The following is a 14,802-nucleotide window of genomic DNA, read 5'->3' on the forward strand; positions in this document are numbered from 1 at the left end:
GTGACCAAGGACTCATACCTCAGATCCCCAGGATCCTCCCACCGTCCTGACTGTGGGATCAGGTTCCTGGGGCGGTGTGTGTGTGTGTGTGTGTGTGTGTGTGTGTGTGTGTGTGTGTGTATGGGGTGTTGACTAATTTGAAAAAGCTCACTCCGCAAACTTGAACATGAAGAAGGTGAACATAAGAGCAGGCATCATGAAAGTAGAGCGTGCTGAACTGACAAACAGTAGGTGGTCCAGGGAGGTTAACTGACTGAGTCAGACTGGCTTACTGACCACAGCTAGGGAGCTGTGAGGACAGGAGTCGGACCAGGGTTGAGATCTCAGCACGGCTGGATTGGGCCGGGGGGCCAGTGTTGTCATTGCTTAAAGTGTGTCCTGTCCTGGACTCATCTTAACATATAATAGAGTCTTCATTTATTGCCTCTCTGTCTGGATCTTGGTTGTTTCATCTACGTCGTGAAGATTTTACCCGTTTCTAAAGGCAATTGTGGCATGAAAGATCATCCGGAAGGCCCACATGTCAAGATGAAAACCTAGAATATGTTTGAAAGCAGGGGATTGTTCACACACATCTCTGTGACATTTTTGGGTGGCGTGCTTGACCCGTGTGTGGTAGACTATACCCTAGGGTTTCCTGGAGGAGGTGGTATTCTTAGAGCTAATGCTGGTGCTCAGTGTCCCTCTGGCTTGTTCCTCACTCAGGACCTCCATGTTCCCAATGAGGACCGAATCAAGCAGCTGCTGGGGCAGGATGCCTGGACCTCGCAGAAGAGTGAGCTGGCTGGCTTTTACCCCCGGCTCATGGCCAAGTCAGACACGGGCAAGATCGGTTTAATCAACCTGGGCAACACGTGCTATGTGAACAGCATTCTTCAGGCCTTGTTTATGGCTTCCGAGTAGGTGCTGCTTTTATATTTCTTGTCTGCCTCTCTCTGCTGGGCTTCCTGGTGTGTGGGGGTGGGGATGGGGGCTCCTAATGTGTATTATCGGCACGGTTCCCTGAGGTCTGTGGGTATGTGAAGGGCAGGTGAGAGCTCCCAGAAGGCTGCAGGCCATTGTCAAGGCAGTAGGTCAAGACTTGATGGGAACTTGAGATGGGGATTTGGGGGCCAGGCTGCAGTGGGAAGTGGGTCTGCTGCATGGGTTGACATCACTGACTTTTCTCCTGGAGTCTGTGAGGGTGGACAGTGTCTTCCACAGTAGAACTTCCACTTTCCTGGGCATTAGTGAAACAAAATTGTTATCGTCAGTGGGTACCTATTCAACTGATGACTTGCTTAAAGATCAATTAAGGTTTCAGCCACAGAAGCAGACATACTTTCCTCCCTAATTTCCTTTTTTTTTAAAAAAAAAATTTATTTATTTATGGCTGCGCTGGGTCTTAGTTGCTTCTCGCCGGCTCCCCCTAGTTGGGGTGAGCGGGAGCTGCTCTGGTTGTGGTGCGCAGGCTTCTTGTTGCGGTGGTTTCTCTTGTTGCAGAGCATGGGCTCCAGGTGCCTGGGTTCAGTAGTTGTGGCACATGGGCTTAGTTGTCCCGAGGCATGTGGGTCTTAGTACCCAGACCAGGGATCGAACCTGTGTCCCCTGCATTGGCAGGCAGATTCCCAACCACTGGACCACCAGGGGAGGCACCTCAATTTTCCTTTTGTGTGTGTGTGTGTTTAAAAATGTATATACCTTAAAATTTACCCTATTAACCATTTTTAAGTATACTGTTCAGTGGTGTCAGATTGTATTCACAGTTGTGGTGCAACCATCACTACCTTCCATCCCTTTAACTCTTTTCCTGTTGTAAATCTGAAGCTCTATGCCTGTTAAGTAATAGCTTCCCATATTCCCATTCTCCCTCCCCCACAGCCTCTGGTAACCACCATTATACTTTCTGTCTCTGTGATTGTTGTCTCTGCTTCTATGCAGTATTTGTCTTTTTGGCTTATTTCACTTAGTAAATATCCTCGAGATTCATCCATATTGTAGCACATCACAGAATTTCTTTCCTTTTTAAAGGCTGGGTAATATTCCATTGTGTGTATAAGCCACATTTTGGTAATCTGTTCATTGGTAAAATGATAGACACGTGGTTTGCTTCTATGTTTTACCTGTTATGAACATGGGAGTACAAGTATCTCTTTGAGACCCTGCTTATGATTCTTCCAGATACATACCCAGAAGTGGAATTTCTGGGTCATTTGGTAGTTCTGCTTTTTAGTCTTTTTGAGGAACCTCTGTCTTGTTTTCCACAGTGACAGCACCAGTTTACATTCCTACAAACATTGCATAAAGGTTCAGATTTCTCTATATCTTTCTAAGATTTCTTTTCTGTTTTTTTTCTTCTTTCAGTAGTCATCCTAATAGGTGTAACAGTTTCCCTGGTGGCTCAGTGGTAAAGAACCCACCTACCCTCCTATAGTTTGATGCAGGAGATGGGAGTTTGACCCCTGAAGAAGGAAATGACAACCCACTCCAGTATTCTTGCCTGGGAAATCCCATGGACAGAGAATCCTGACAGGCTATAGTCCATTGGGTAACGAAAGAGTCAGACATGACTTAGCAATTAAACAACAACAATAACAAATGGGTGTGAGGTGGTATGTCATTATGGTTTTTAATTTGCCATTTCTATAATAATTAGTGATGTAGAGCATCTTTTTATGTGCTTATTGACCATTTGTGTCTATTCTTTGGCAAAAAGTCTGTTTGAATCCATTGCTTATTTTTGAATCAGGTTGTTTTTGTTGAGGTTTAGGAGTTTTTTTTGGTATGTTCTGAATGTTAATCCCTTATCACATACATGATTTGCAAATATTTTTTCCCAGAGCCTTCTTGGGTTGCCTTTTTACTCTGTGGATAATCTTTTTTTAAAAAAAATATTTGTTGGAATGTAGTTGATTTACAGTGTTCTGTTAGTTTCTGCTGTATAGCAAAGTGAATCAGGTATACATAGACATATATTCACTCTTTTTTAGATTCTACATGTAGAATAACACTGCAGAATATTGAGTAGAGTTCCCAGTTGTATACAGTAGGTCCTTATTAGTTATCTATTTTATATATAGTAGTATGCCTATATCAATCCCCACATCTCCCCTCCTTTTCCCCCAGTAACTGATAACCATAACCAGTGTTTGTTTTTTTTTTTTTACATTGGTGACTATTTCTACTTTGTAAATAAGTTCATTTGTACCATTTTTAAAGATTCTCTGTGGAATGGATAGTCTTTTTTTTTTTTTTTTTAAGTTGTTGAAAGAGGTTGCTTTTTTAAAAATTTACTTTTATTGAGATATAATTGACGTATAACATGACATTAATTTCAAGTGTATTGTGTAATGATTCAGTATACCATTAGTTGACCCTTGAACAACATAGGTTTGAATTTCATGGGTCCACTTATATGTGGATTTTTTCCTCATAAATATATTGGGAAAATTTTTGGAGATTTGTGACAATTTGAGAAAAAATTGAAGGCAAACCTTGTAGCCTAGAAGGTATGTCATGAATATATGAAATATATGTTGATATATAAATAACATTAAAAGTATTTATTAACTGCTTATGTTATTGTTAAGGCTTCTAATTGGCAGTAGGCTATTAGCAGTTATGTTTTGGGGGAGTCAAAAGTTATGCATTAAAAAAAATGTATGCATAGATTTTTGACAGCATGGTTGGCACCCCTCACCTCTGCATTGTTCAAGGGTCAGCCATATGTCTATATTATGAAATGACCACCATAATAAGTCTACTTAACATCCATAGCCACACAGTTACAATTTTTTTTCTTCTGATAAGAAATTTTAAGATTTATTCTCTTAGCAACTTTCATATACAATACAGTATTACTAACTATAGGAACCATGCTGTACATTACATTCTCAGGACTTTTATTTATTTTGCAACTTTAACTTTGTTATCTTTTGACCACCTTCATCTATTTCACCCATACCCAATCCCCATCTCTGGCAACCATCAATCTGTTTTCTGTATCTATGGAATTGTTTTTTTAGATTCCACATATAAGTGAGATCAAACAGTTTGTCTTTTTCTGTCTGACTTATTTTACTTGGTGTAATGTCTCCAAGGTTTATCTAACTGTCATAAATGATGAGAGTTCCTTATTTCTTGTGGCTGAATAATATTCCATTGTATATATGCATACCACGTTTTCTTTATCTGTTCGTTTGTCACTGGACACTTAACGTTGTTTCCATGTCTTGGCTATTGTGGATAGTGCTGCTTTGAACATGGGGGTGCATGTATCTTTTTGAATTACAGTTTTGTCAGGTGTGTGCCCAGGTGTGAGATTGCTGGATCATATAGTAATTCTGTTTTTAGTTTTCTGAGAAACCTCCACGCTGTTTTCCTTAATGGCTGTACCAACTTACATTCCCACCAACGGTATAGAAAGGTTTCCACTCCCTCCTCCAGCATTTGTTATTTGTAGACTTTTTAGTGACTTTTCTGACTGGTGTGAGGTGATCCCTCATTGTAGTTTTGACTTGCATTTCTCTGATAATTAGTGATGTTGAGCATCTTCTCATGTGCCTACTGGCCATCTGTATGTCTTCTTTGGAGAAATGTCTATTAAGGTCTTCTGCTGATTTTTAAGTTGGGTTGTTTGTTTGTTTTGTTGAATTGTATGACCTATTTGTATATTTTGGAGATTAAGCCTTCTTTCTTGTTTTTTAATATAAGTGTTGTTTTTAGTTATAAATTTCCCCCTTAGGAGCACCACTTTTGCTGTGTCACATAAGCTTTGGTATGTTGTATTTTTGTTTTTGTTCGTATCTAAGTATTTTCTAATTTCCCCTTGTGATTTCTTCTTTGATCCATTGGTTGTTTAAAGTGTGTTGTTTAGATTCAACAATTTTGTGAATTTTCCAGTTTTCTCTCTTATTGAATTCTAAGTTTATCTTATGGTAGTCAGAGAAGATACTTTGTATGATATCTATCTTTTAAATCTATTGAGACTTAATTTGTAGCCTAACTTACAGTCTTTTCTGGACAAAGGTCCCTGTGCACTTGAGAAAAATATGTATGCTGTTGTTGTTGGGTGGAATGTTTTTTAATAAGTTTCCCAGTTTCTCTGTTTATCTTCTGTCTGGTTCTTCTGTTTGTTATTGTGAGTGGGGTCGTGAGGTCTCCAACTGTTAATGTAGAATTGTCTCTTTCTCTTTTCAATTTTGTTAACTTTTGCATTATATATTTTGATGGCCTGTAATTAGGCGTGTAAATGTTTGTAATTGTTATGTCTTCTTGCTGTATTGAGCCTTTTATTAATGTATAACATCCCTTTTTGTCTCTTATTACCTTTCTTGACTTAAGGTCTGTTTTGTCTTAACATTAGTACAGCCATTTCTGTTCTCTTTTGGTTATTATTTGTGTGGCATTTCTTTTTCCAGCCTTTCACTTTCAGCCCCCTTGTGTCTTTGTATCTCAAATGAGTCTCTTATAGACAGTATTACAATTGGATGTATTTTTATCCATTCTGCCAACTGCCAGTCTCTTCTGGTGAGAGAGTTTAATACATTTGCTTTTATTAAAATCCTTTGTAATTTTTTTAAATTTATTTTAGTTGGAGGATAATTGCTTTATAGCAGTGTGAAGCAGCTGTATATATGCATACATCCCCTCTCTCTTGAACCTCACTCTCACCTCCCACCCTTCTAGGTCATCCCAGCACAGAACTGAGCTCCCTGTGCTATGGAGCAGCTTTCCACTGTCTCTCTTACACATGGTGGTGTATATGTGTCAGTGCTACTCTCTTCATTCGTCCCATCCCCTCCTTCCCCCACTGTGTCCACACGCTCATTCTCTACGTCTCTGTCTCTTTTCCTGCCCTGCAAATAGGTTCATCAGTACCATTTTTCTAGAAGGAAACTGACTTCTGTCATTAGGCTATTTATTTCCCATACGCCTTCTAGCTTTTTTATCCTGCATTTCTTGCATTCCTGTTTTCTTTTGTGTTGATTTTTTTTTTTTTTTTGGGTTCAGTCCCCAGGTTGGGAAGATCCCCTGGAGAAGGGAATGGCAACCCACTCCAGTATTCTTGTCTGGAGAATCCCATGGACAGAGGCGCCTGGCAGGCTACAGTCCATAGGGTTGCAAAGAGTTGGACACGACTGAGTGACTAACACTGCTACTACTACTGTTAATAACAAACAGATACTCTGCTCCTTCACAGCTCTATCCCACCTCACCTTGGTTGTTGATGTCACAGGTTTACATCTTTATCATTGTGTGCCCTAAAACATAAGCAAGTAATTCTTTTAGATGCACTAGTCCCCTGAATTATGCAGAAGAGTTTTGAGTTTCAAACCAAAGTTATAGTAATTGCATCAATAATTGTCTTTTTTCTTTACATATAATCACTCATGTATTTACCTTTGTTGAGATGTGCATTTTTCTATGTGACTTTTAAAAATTTATTTATTTCTAGTTGATTGGTGATTGATTTGCAATATTGGTTTGATTTCTGTCATACATCAACATGAATTAACCACAGGTGTACATATGTCCCCTCCCTCTTGAATCTCCCTCCCACCTCCTGCCCATTCCTACCCCTCTAGCTTATTTATAGAGCCCCAGTTTGAGTGCCCTGAGTCCTCCAGCAAATTCCCATCGGCTGTCTGTTTACATATGTTAGTGTACGTGCTTCCACGCTACTCTCTCCATTCATCACACCCGCTCCCTCCTTTCCCTCATCCTTGTCCATAAATCTGTTCTCTGTGTCTGCATCTTCACTGCTGCTCTGCGAGTAAGTTCATCAGTACCATCTTTCTAGATTCTATATATATATATATATGTTAATATATGATATTTGTTTTTTCTCTTTCTGACTTACTTCACTCTGAATAATAGGCTCTAGGTCTATCCACCTCTTTAGAATGAACTCAGATGTGTTCCATTTTATGGCTGAGTAGTATTCCATTGTGTATATGCACCACAGTGTCTTTATCCATTCATCTGTCAATGGACATCTTGATTGCTTCCATGTCCTAGCTATTGTAAATAGTGCTGCAGTGAACACTGAGGAATATGTGTTTTTCAGTTTTGGTTTCTTCAGGGTGTATATGCCTAGAAGTGGTATTGCTGTGTCCTGTGGTGGTTTTATTCCTAGTTTTTTAAGGAATCTCCCTACTGTCTTCCATAGTGGCTGTATCAATTTACATTCCCACCAGCAGTGCAAGAAGGCTCCTTTTTCTCCACACCCTCTCCAGCACTTCTTGTTTGTGGATTTCTTGATAATGACCATCCTGACCGGTGTATCTCATTGTTGTTTTGATTTGCGTTTCTTTAATTATGAGTGATGTTGAGCATCTCTTCTTCTGTTTATTAGACATCCATATGTCTTTGGAGAAATGTCTGTTTAAGTCTTTTGCCCACTTTTTGATTGGGTTGTTTGTTTTTGTGGTATTGAATATTGTGGAATTGTGGAATTGAATATGAGCTCCTTGTATTTTTTGGAGATTAATCCTTTGTCAGTTGTTTCATTTGCTATTATTTTCTCCCATTCTGAGGGTTGTCTTTTCACCTTATTTATAGTTACATTTGCTGTGCAAAAACTTTTAAGTTTAATTAAGTCCCACTTATTAATTTTTGTTTTTATTTCCATTATTCTAGGAGGTGGGTCATAAAGGATCTTGCTATGATTTATGTCATACAGTGTTCTGCCTGTGTTTTCTTCTAAGAATTTTATAGATTCTGGTCTTACATTTAGGTCTTTAATTCATTTCAAGTTTATCTTTGTGTTTGATGTTAGAAGTGTTCTAATTTCATTCTTTTACACAAAGTTGTCCAGTTCTTCCAGCACCACTTATTGAAGAGCTCTTTTTCCCATTGTATATTCTTGCCTCCTTTATTAAAGATAAGGTGCCCATAGGTGCATGGATTTATCTCTGGGCTTTCTATTTTGTTCCATTGGTGTATACTTCTGTTTTTGTGTGAGTGCCATGCTGTCTTGATGACTCTAGCTTTGCAGTATCGTCTAAAATCAGGTAAGTTGATTCCTCCTGCTCCATTCTTTTTCCTCAAGATTGCTTTGGCTCTTTGGGGTCTTTTGTGTCTCCGTATATTATGAAATTTTTTGTTCTAGCTCTGTGAAAAATGCCATGGTAGCTTGATAGGGATTGCACTGAATCTGTAGATTGCTTTTGGTAGTACAGTCGTTTTCACAATATTGATTCTTCCCACCCAGAAACATGGAAGGTATTCCTCCATCTGTTTATGTCGTCTTTGATTTCTTTCATCAGTGTCTTAAAGTTTTCTGCATACAGCTCTTTTGTCTCCTTAGGTAGATTTATTCCTAGGTATTTTATTCTTTTTGTTACAATGGTAAATTGGATTGATTCCTTAATTTCTCTTTCTGATTTTCCATTGTTAGTATATGGGAATGCAAGTGATTTCTGTGTATTGATTTTGTATCCTGTGACTTTACTAAATTCACTGATTAGTTCTAGTAGTTTTCTAATAGTATCTTTAGGGTTTTCTATGTACAGTATCATGTCATCTGCAAACAGTGAGAGTTTTACTTCTTCCTTCCCAATCTGGATTCCTTTTCTTTCTGTTTTCTGATTGCTGTAGCTAGGACTTCCAAAACTATATTGAATAATAGTGGTCAGAGTGGTCAGCCTTCTCTTGTTTCTGATCTTAGAGGAAATGCTTTCAGTTTTTCACCTTTGAGAATGTTTGCTGTGGGTTTGTTGTATATGGCCTTTATTATGTTAAGGTAGATTCCTTCTATGCCCACTTTTTGAAGAGTTTTTTTTTTTTCATTATAAATGGGTGCTGAATTTTGTTGAAAGCTTTTTCTTCATCTATTGGGATAATCATATGGTTTTATCTTTCAGTTTGTTAACATGGTGTATCAGATTGATTGATTTATATTGAAGAATCCTTGCATCCCAACTTGATCATGGTGTATGATCTTTTTAACATGTTGTTGAATTGTTTACTAGAATTTTATTATAGCTTTTGCATCTATGTTCATTAGTGATATTGTCCTGTAATTTTCTTTTTTTGTGATATCTTTGTCTGGTTTTGGTATCAGAATGATTGTGGCCTCATAGAATGAGTTTGGAAATGTTCCTTCCTCTGAAATTTTTTGGAATAGTTTCAGAAGGATAATAGACATTAACTCTTCTCTAAATGTTTAATAGAATTCACGTGTGAAGCCATCTGGCGCTAGGCTTTTGTTTTTTGGAGATTTTTGATCACAGTTTCAATTTCAGTGTACTTGTAATTGGCTTGTTCATAATTTCTGTTTCTTCCTGGTCAGTCTTGAAAGGTTGAACTTTTCTAAGAACCTGTCCATTTCCTTTAGGTTGTCCATTTTATTAGCATATAGTTGCTCATAATAGTCTCTTATGATCCTTTGTATTTCTGCATTTTGTAACCTCTTCTTTTTCATTCCTAATTTTGTTTATTTGATTTTTCTCCCCTTTTTTTTTCCTTGATGAGTCTGGCTAATGGTTTGTCAATTTTGCGTATCTTCTCAAAGAACCAGCTTTTAGTTTTATTAATCTTTGCTATTGTTTCCTTCATTTCTTTTTCAGTTATTTCTGCTCTGATCTTCATGATTTATTTCCTTCTAACTTTGTGGGGTTTTTGTTCTTCCTTTTCCAGCTGCTTTAGGTGTAGAGTTAGGTTGTCCATTCAGTGTTTCTCTTGTTTGTTGAAGTAGGATTGTATTGCTATAAGCTTCTCTCTTAGAAGAACTGCTTTTGCTGCATCCCATAGGTTTTGTGTTGTGTTTTCATTGTCAGTTGTTTCTAGGAATCTTTTGATTTCCTTTCTTATTTCTTCAGTGACCTCTTTGTTACTGAGAAATGTATTATTTAATTTCCATGTGTTTGTGTTTTTTGCAGTTTTTTTCCCCCTGTAATTGATATCTAATCTCTAACTGTTGTGGCCAGAGAAGATGCTTGATACAATGTTAACTTTCTTAATTTTACTGAGGCTTGATTTGTGACCCAAGGTTTTCTATGTGACTTTTTGGTTCTGACTAGTGTGTTTTTTTCACCTTGCAAGACTCCTTTGAGCCTTTCTGTATGACAGGTCTAGTGGTCATGAATTCCCTCAGCTTTTGTTTATCTGGAAATGTCTTGATTCTCCCTCACTTTTGAAGAACAGTGTTGCCAAATTTAGGATTTTTTGGTTGACAGATTTTTTTTCTTTGAGCATTTGAATATATCTGTCCACCTTCTTATGGCCTCCAAAGTTTCTGGTCAGAAAATCTACTGATAATCTTATTAAGGATCCCTTGTATGTGATGATTTGCTTCTCTGTTGCTGCCTTCAGGATTTTGCTGTTTGTCTTTTGAAAGTTTGGTTATGATCAGTCTCAGTGTGGGTCTCTGAATTCTTCTAACTTGGATTTTGTTGAACATCTTGGATGTTTACATTTTTGTCTTTCATCAGATTTGAGGAGTTTTCAGTCATTATTTGTTTCAGACGTTCTTTCTGCCCTTTTTTCATTCTCTCTCCTTCTGGGCTTCCCACAGTATTTTGGTCCTTCTCATGGTGTCCCTTGGACCTCTTAGGTTCTGTTCACTCTTCTTCAGTCTTTTTTCTTTCTGTTCCTCAGCCTTGATAAAATCCATTGTCCTGTCTTGAAGGTCACTGAGTTGTTGTTCTGCCTGCTCAAACCTGAAAATCTACCTCTAGTAAGTTTTCAATTTTATTTATTGTACGTTTCTGCTCTAGAATTTCTTTTCTTTGTTTCTCTTTTAGTTTTTCTATCTCTGTACTGATATTTCTATTTTGCCCACAAATCGTTTTCTTGACTTTCTCCATTCTTCCTTTAGTTCTTTTATCACCTTGAAGACCATTGCTTTAAAGTCTTGGTCTCATACATCTGCTGTTAAGTCTTTTTCAGGGACAGATTTTGTTGAATTATTTTTTTTTTTCCTCTGAATGGGCTGTACTTTTCTGTTTCTTTGTATGGCTTGTGATTGTGGAGCTCTGGACATCTGTTTAATAATACGGGAACTCTGGAAATCAGATTCTCCTCCTTCCCCTGGGTTTTGTTTTCTTCTGTTTGTTTAATTTTTGGTTGCACTGGGTCTTTATTGTGGTGTGCGGGCTCAGTAGTTGTGGTGTGCAGGCTTAGTTGCCCTGTAGCATGTGGGATCTTACTTCCCCAACCAGGGGTTGAACTCGAGTTCCCTGCACTAGAAGACAGATTCTTAACCACGGGACCACCAGGGAAGTCCCTGCTTTTGTTTTTTATTGTTATAGTCTGTCTCTGTGCTGCAGGTCAGCCTGAAGTATAAATTTAATGTCTTCTTAGGTCTTTTCTGAGGCTTTCAAATGGGCATGTGCAGTCACTTTCTAGTTTTCCCCATAGTGTGCAGTTGTTTTTTAATGCCCTAGTCATTAATGTTTAGCTCCTCAAAAGGAAAAAATGAAAAATGAAGTGGTGAAGTAGAAAAGTGAGAGTGGGGAGGGTGCTGGCCTTCTAGGTCTCCTGGAAGTCATAATTTAGCTTGAGATGGAAGGATTTGTAACAGTGGTGGAGACTGTAACAATGATGGCTGCCCATGTCTCTGCATCTGTGTGATCAGGAGCAGCAGTTGGAGCAGGGTTCCTCAACACTGGGGGAAGAGTCCTTTTTACCCACCCCAGCTCCTGAAAGATGTGTGAAAGCCACTCCAGGAAAATGTGCACAGCCGTGCTGCTTCTGAGCAGAGAACTGACAATGACTCCAGCTTACCCTAGAAGCTTTCGCCTGGAAGTTGCAAGCCTTTAACACACTTCAGAGTTCCAAAAATAGTTACATTAGACAGATTCTGCCAGTACAGTTATTGTCGAGGTGGGGAGACAGTTTCCTAATACATCCTACTCTGCCATCTTCCCAGAATCCTCTTTCTTCTTTAGAGTAGGTTTGGTGCCTCAGATGGTAAAAAATCTGCCTGCAATGCAGGAGGCCCGGGTTTGGTCCCTGGGTCAGGAAGACCCCCTGGAGAATGATATGGCTACCCACTCCAGTATTCTTGCCTGGAGAATTCTGTGGACAGAGGAGTCTGGCAGGCTACAGTCCATGGGGTCGCAAAGAGTCGGACATGGCTTAGTAACTAACTCTTCACTTAGGTTTACAGAAAATTGAGAGGAAGATTGAGTGATTTCCCATGTCCTCTGTTCTCACAGTTGCGTGGCCTCGTCTGTTATCATCACTAACCAGAATGGTACTTCTTTTCCCGCTGAGCAGAAACCTACACAAAGACAAATTGTAATCACCCAGAGTCCATAATTAACATTATGTTCACTCTGTATTATACATTCAGTAGGTTTGGAAAAATGCATAATGCCATCTATCATTATGGTATCATATAGCGTGTTTTTAAAATTTATATTGGAGCATAGTTGATTTACAGTGTTGTGTTAGTTTCAGGTGTACTTCAAAGCGATTTAGTTACAAATATACAGATGTCTGTTCTTGTTAAGATTTTTTTTCATATAGATTATTATCGAATATTGTTGAGTTCCTTGTGCTATACAAGAGGACCTTGGTGGTTATCTGTTTTATGTATAGTGGTAGTAGTGGTAGTATATACTCGTCTCAGACTCCTCATTTATTCCCCCACCTTTCCCCTTTGGTAGCCATAAATTTGTTTTTTTATGTCTGTGAGTCTGTTTCTGTTGTATACATAAATTTGTTGGTGTCGTCTTTTTTTAGATTTGACATAGAAGTGCTGTCACAGGATATTTGTCTCTCTGTCTGATGTACTTTACTAAGTGTGATAACCTCTGCTGCTGCTAAGTCACGTCAGTCGTGTCCAAGTCTGTGCAACCCCATAGACGGCAGCTCACCGGGCTGCCCCGTCCCTGGGATTCTCCAGGCAAGAACACTGGAGTGGGTTGCCATTTCCTTCTCCGATGCATGAAAGTGAAAAGTGAAAGTGAAGTTGCTCCGTCGTGTCCGACTCTTAGCGACCCCATGGACTGCAGCCTACCAGGCTTCTCCATCCATGGGGTTTTCCAGGTGAGAGGACTGGAGTGGAGTGCCCCTGCCTTCTCCGGCGATAACCTCTAGGTCCGTCCATATTGCTGAAAATGGCATTATTCCATCATTTTCTATGGCTGAATAGTATTCCATTGTGTATATTTACCATACGTTGTTTATCCATTCATCTTTTTATGGACGTTTAGATTGCTTTGGTGGCTTGTTTTTTTTTAATTAATTAATTTTAATTGGAGGGTAATTATTTACAGTATTGTAATGGTTTTTGCCATCCAGTGACATAAATCAGCCATGGGTGTACATGTGTCCCCCCTCCTGAACCCCTCTCCCACCTCCCTCCCCATCCCATCCCTCAGGGTTGTCCCAGTGCACCAGCTTTGAGTGCCCTGTCTCATGCATCCAGCGTGGACTGGTGATCTGTTTCACATGGTAATATACATGTTTCAGTGCTATTCTCTCAAATCATTCCACCCTCGCCTTCTCCCGCAGAGCCCAAAAGTCTGTTCTTTATATCTGTGTCTCTTTTGCTGTCTCACATAGAGGGTCATTGTTACCATCTTTCTAAATTCCATATATATGTGTTAGTATACTGTATTGGTATTTTTCTTCCTGACTGACTTCGTTCTGTATAGTAGGCTCCAGTTTCATCCACCTAATAATTAGGGTTAGAGTGGATTATAGTAGGCTCCAGTTTCCATCACCTTCACTCAAATGCATTCTTTTTAATCTCAGTTCAGTTCAGTCGCTCAGTCATGTCCAACTCTTTGCGACCCCATGGACTGCAGCATGCCAGGCTTCCCTGTCCCATCACCAACTCCCAGAGTTTACTCAAACTCATGTCCAGTGAGTCAGTGATGCCATCCAACCATCTCATCCTCTGTTGTCCCCTTCTCCTGCTTTCAGTCTTTCCCAGCATCAGAGTCTTTTCCAATGAGTCAGTTCTTTGCATCAGGTGCCCAGGCATTTCAGCTTTAGCATCAGTCCTTCCAATAAATATTCAGGACTGATTTCCCTTAGGATGGACTGGTTGGATCTCCTTGCAGTCCAAGGGACTCTCAAGAGTCTTCTCCAACACCACAGTTCAAAAGCATCAATTCTTCGGTGCTCAGCTTTCTTTATAGTCCAACTCTCACATTCATACATAACTACTGGAAAAACCATAGCTTTGACTAGACAGACCACTCCTCCTGTGCGGTGACTGCTTATTCCTAGGTATTTTATTCTTTTTGATGCAATGATAAATGGAATTGCTTCTTGATTTCTCTTTCTGATCTTTCATTGTTAGTGTATAGAAATGCAACAGATTTCTGTGTATTAATTTTGTAACCTGAAACTTTACCAAGTTCATTGTTGCGTTCTAGTAGTTTTCTGGTACCTCTTTAGGCTCTCCTATGTATGATATCTGCAGACAGTGACAGTTTAACTTATTCTTTTCCAATTTGGATTCAGCTTTTTACCATGGAGTATGATGCTAGCTGTGGGTTTGTCACATATTGACTTGATTATGTTGGAGTATGTACCCTGAATGCTCACTTTCTAGTTTTTTTTATTATAAATTGCTGCTGAATTTTGTTCAAAGTTGTTTCTTCATCTATTGAGAAGGTCATATGGTTTTTATTCTTTAGTTTATTGATGCCATGTATCACATTGATTGGTTTGTGGATGTTAAAAAATATCCTTGCATCCCTGGGATGAATCCCAGTTGATTAAGGTGTATGATCTTTTTAACGTATTGTTGGATATGGATTGTTAGTATATTGTTGAGAATTTTTGCATCTATATTTATCAGTGATCTTGGCGTGTAATTTTCTTTTTTTTGTGATATCTTTTTCTGGTTTTGTTATC

At 38.9% G+C, this 14,802-nt stretch overlaps 1 protein-coding gene across 1 annotated transcript in view; it reads left to right on the top strand.

Annotated features, from left to right (window-relative positions):
- Positions 1-14,802, top strand: part of USP35 (ubiquitin specific peptidase 35) — a 69,454-nt gene that overhangs the window by 16,278 nt on the left and 38,374 nt on the right. The window contains exon 7 of the mRNA XM_061168372.1: positions 706-899. Within this exon, the coding sequence (XP_061024355.1) occupies positions 706-899 (194 nt within the window). The remainder of the gene's footprint in view (positions 1-705; positions 900-14,802) is intronic.

This window comes from Dama dama, chromosome 2, assembly GCF_033118175.1.
Source record: "Dama dama isolate Ldn47 chromosome 2, ASM3311817v1, whole genome shotgun sequence".
In the NCBI taxonomy this organism is placed as follows: Eukaryota; Metazoa; Chordata; class Mammalia; order Artiodactyla; family Cervidae; genus Dama; species Dama dama.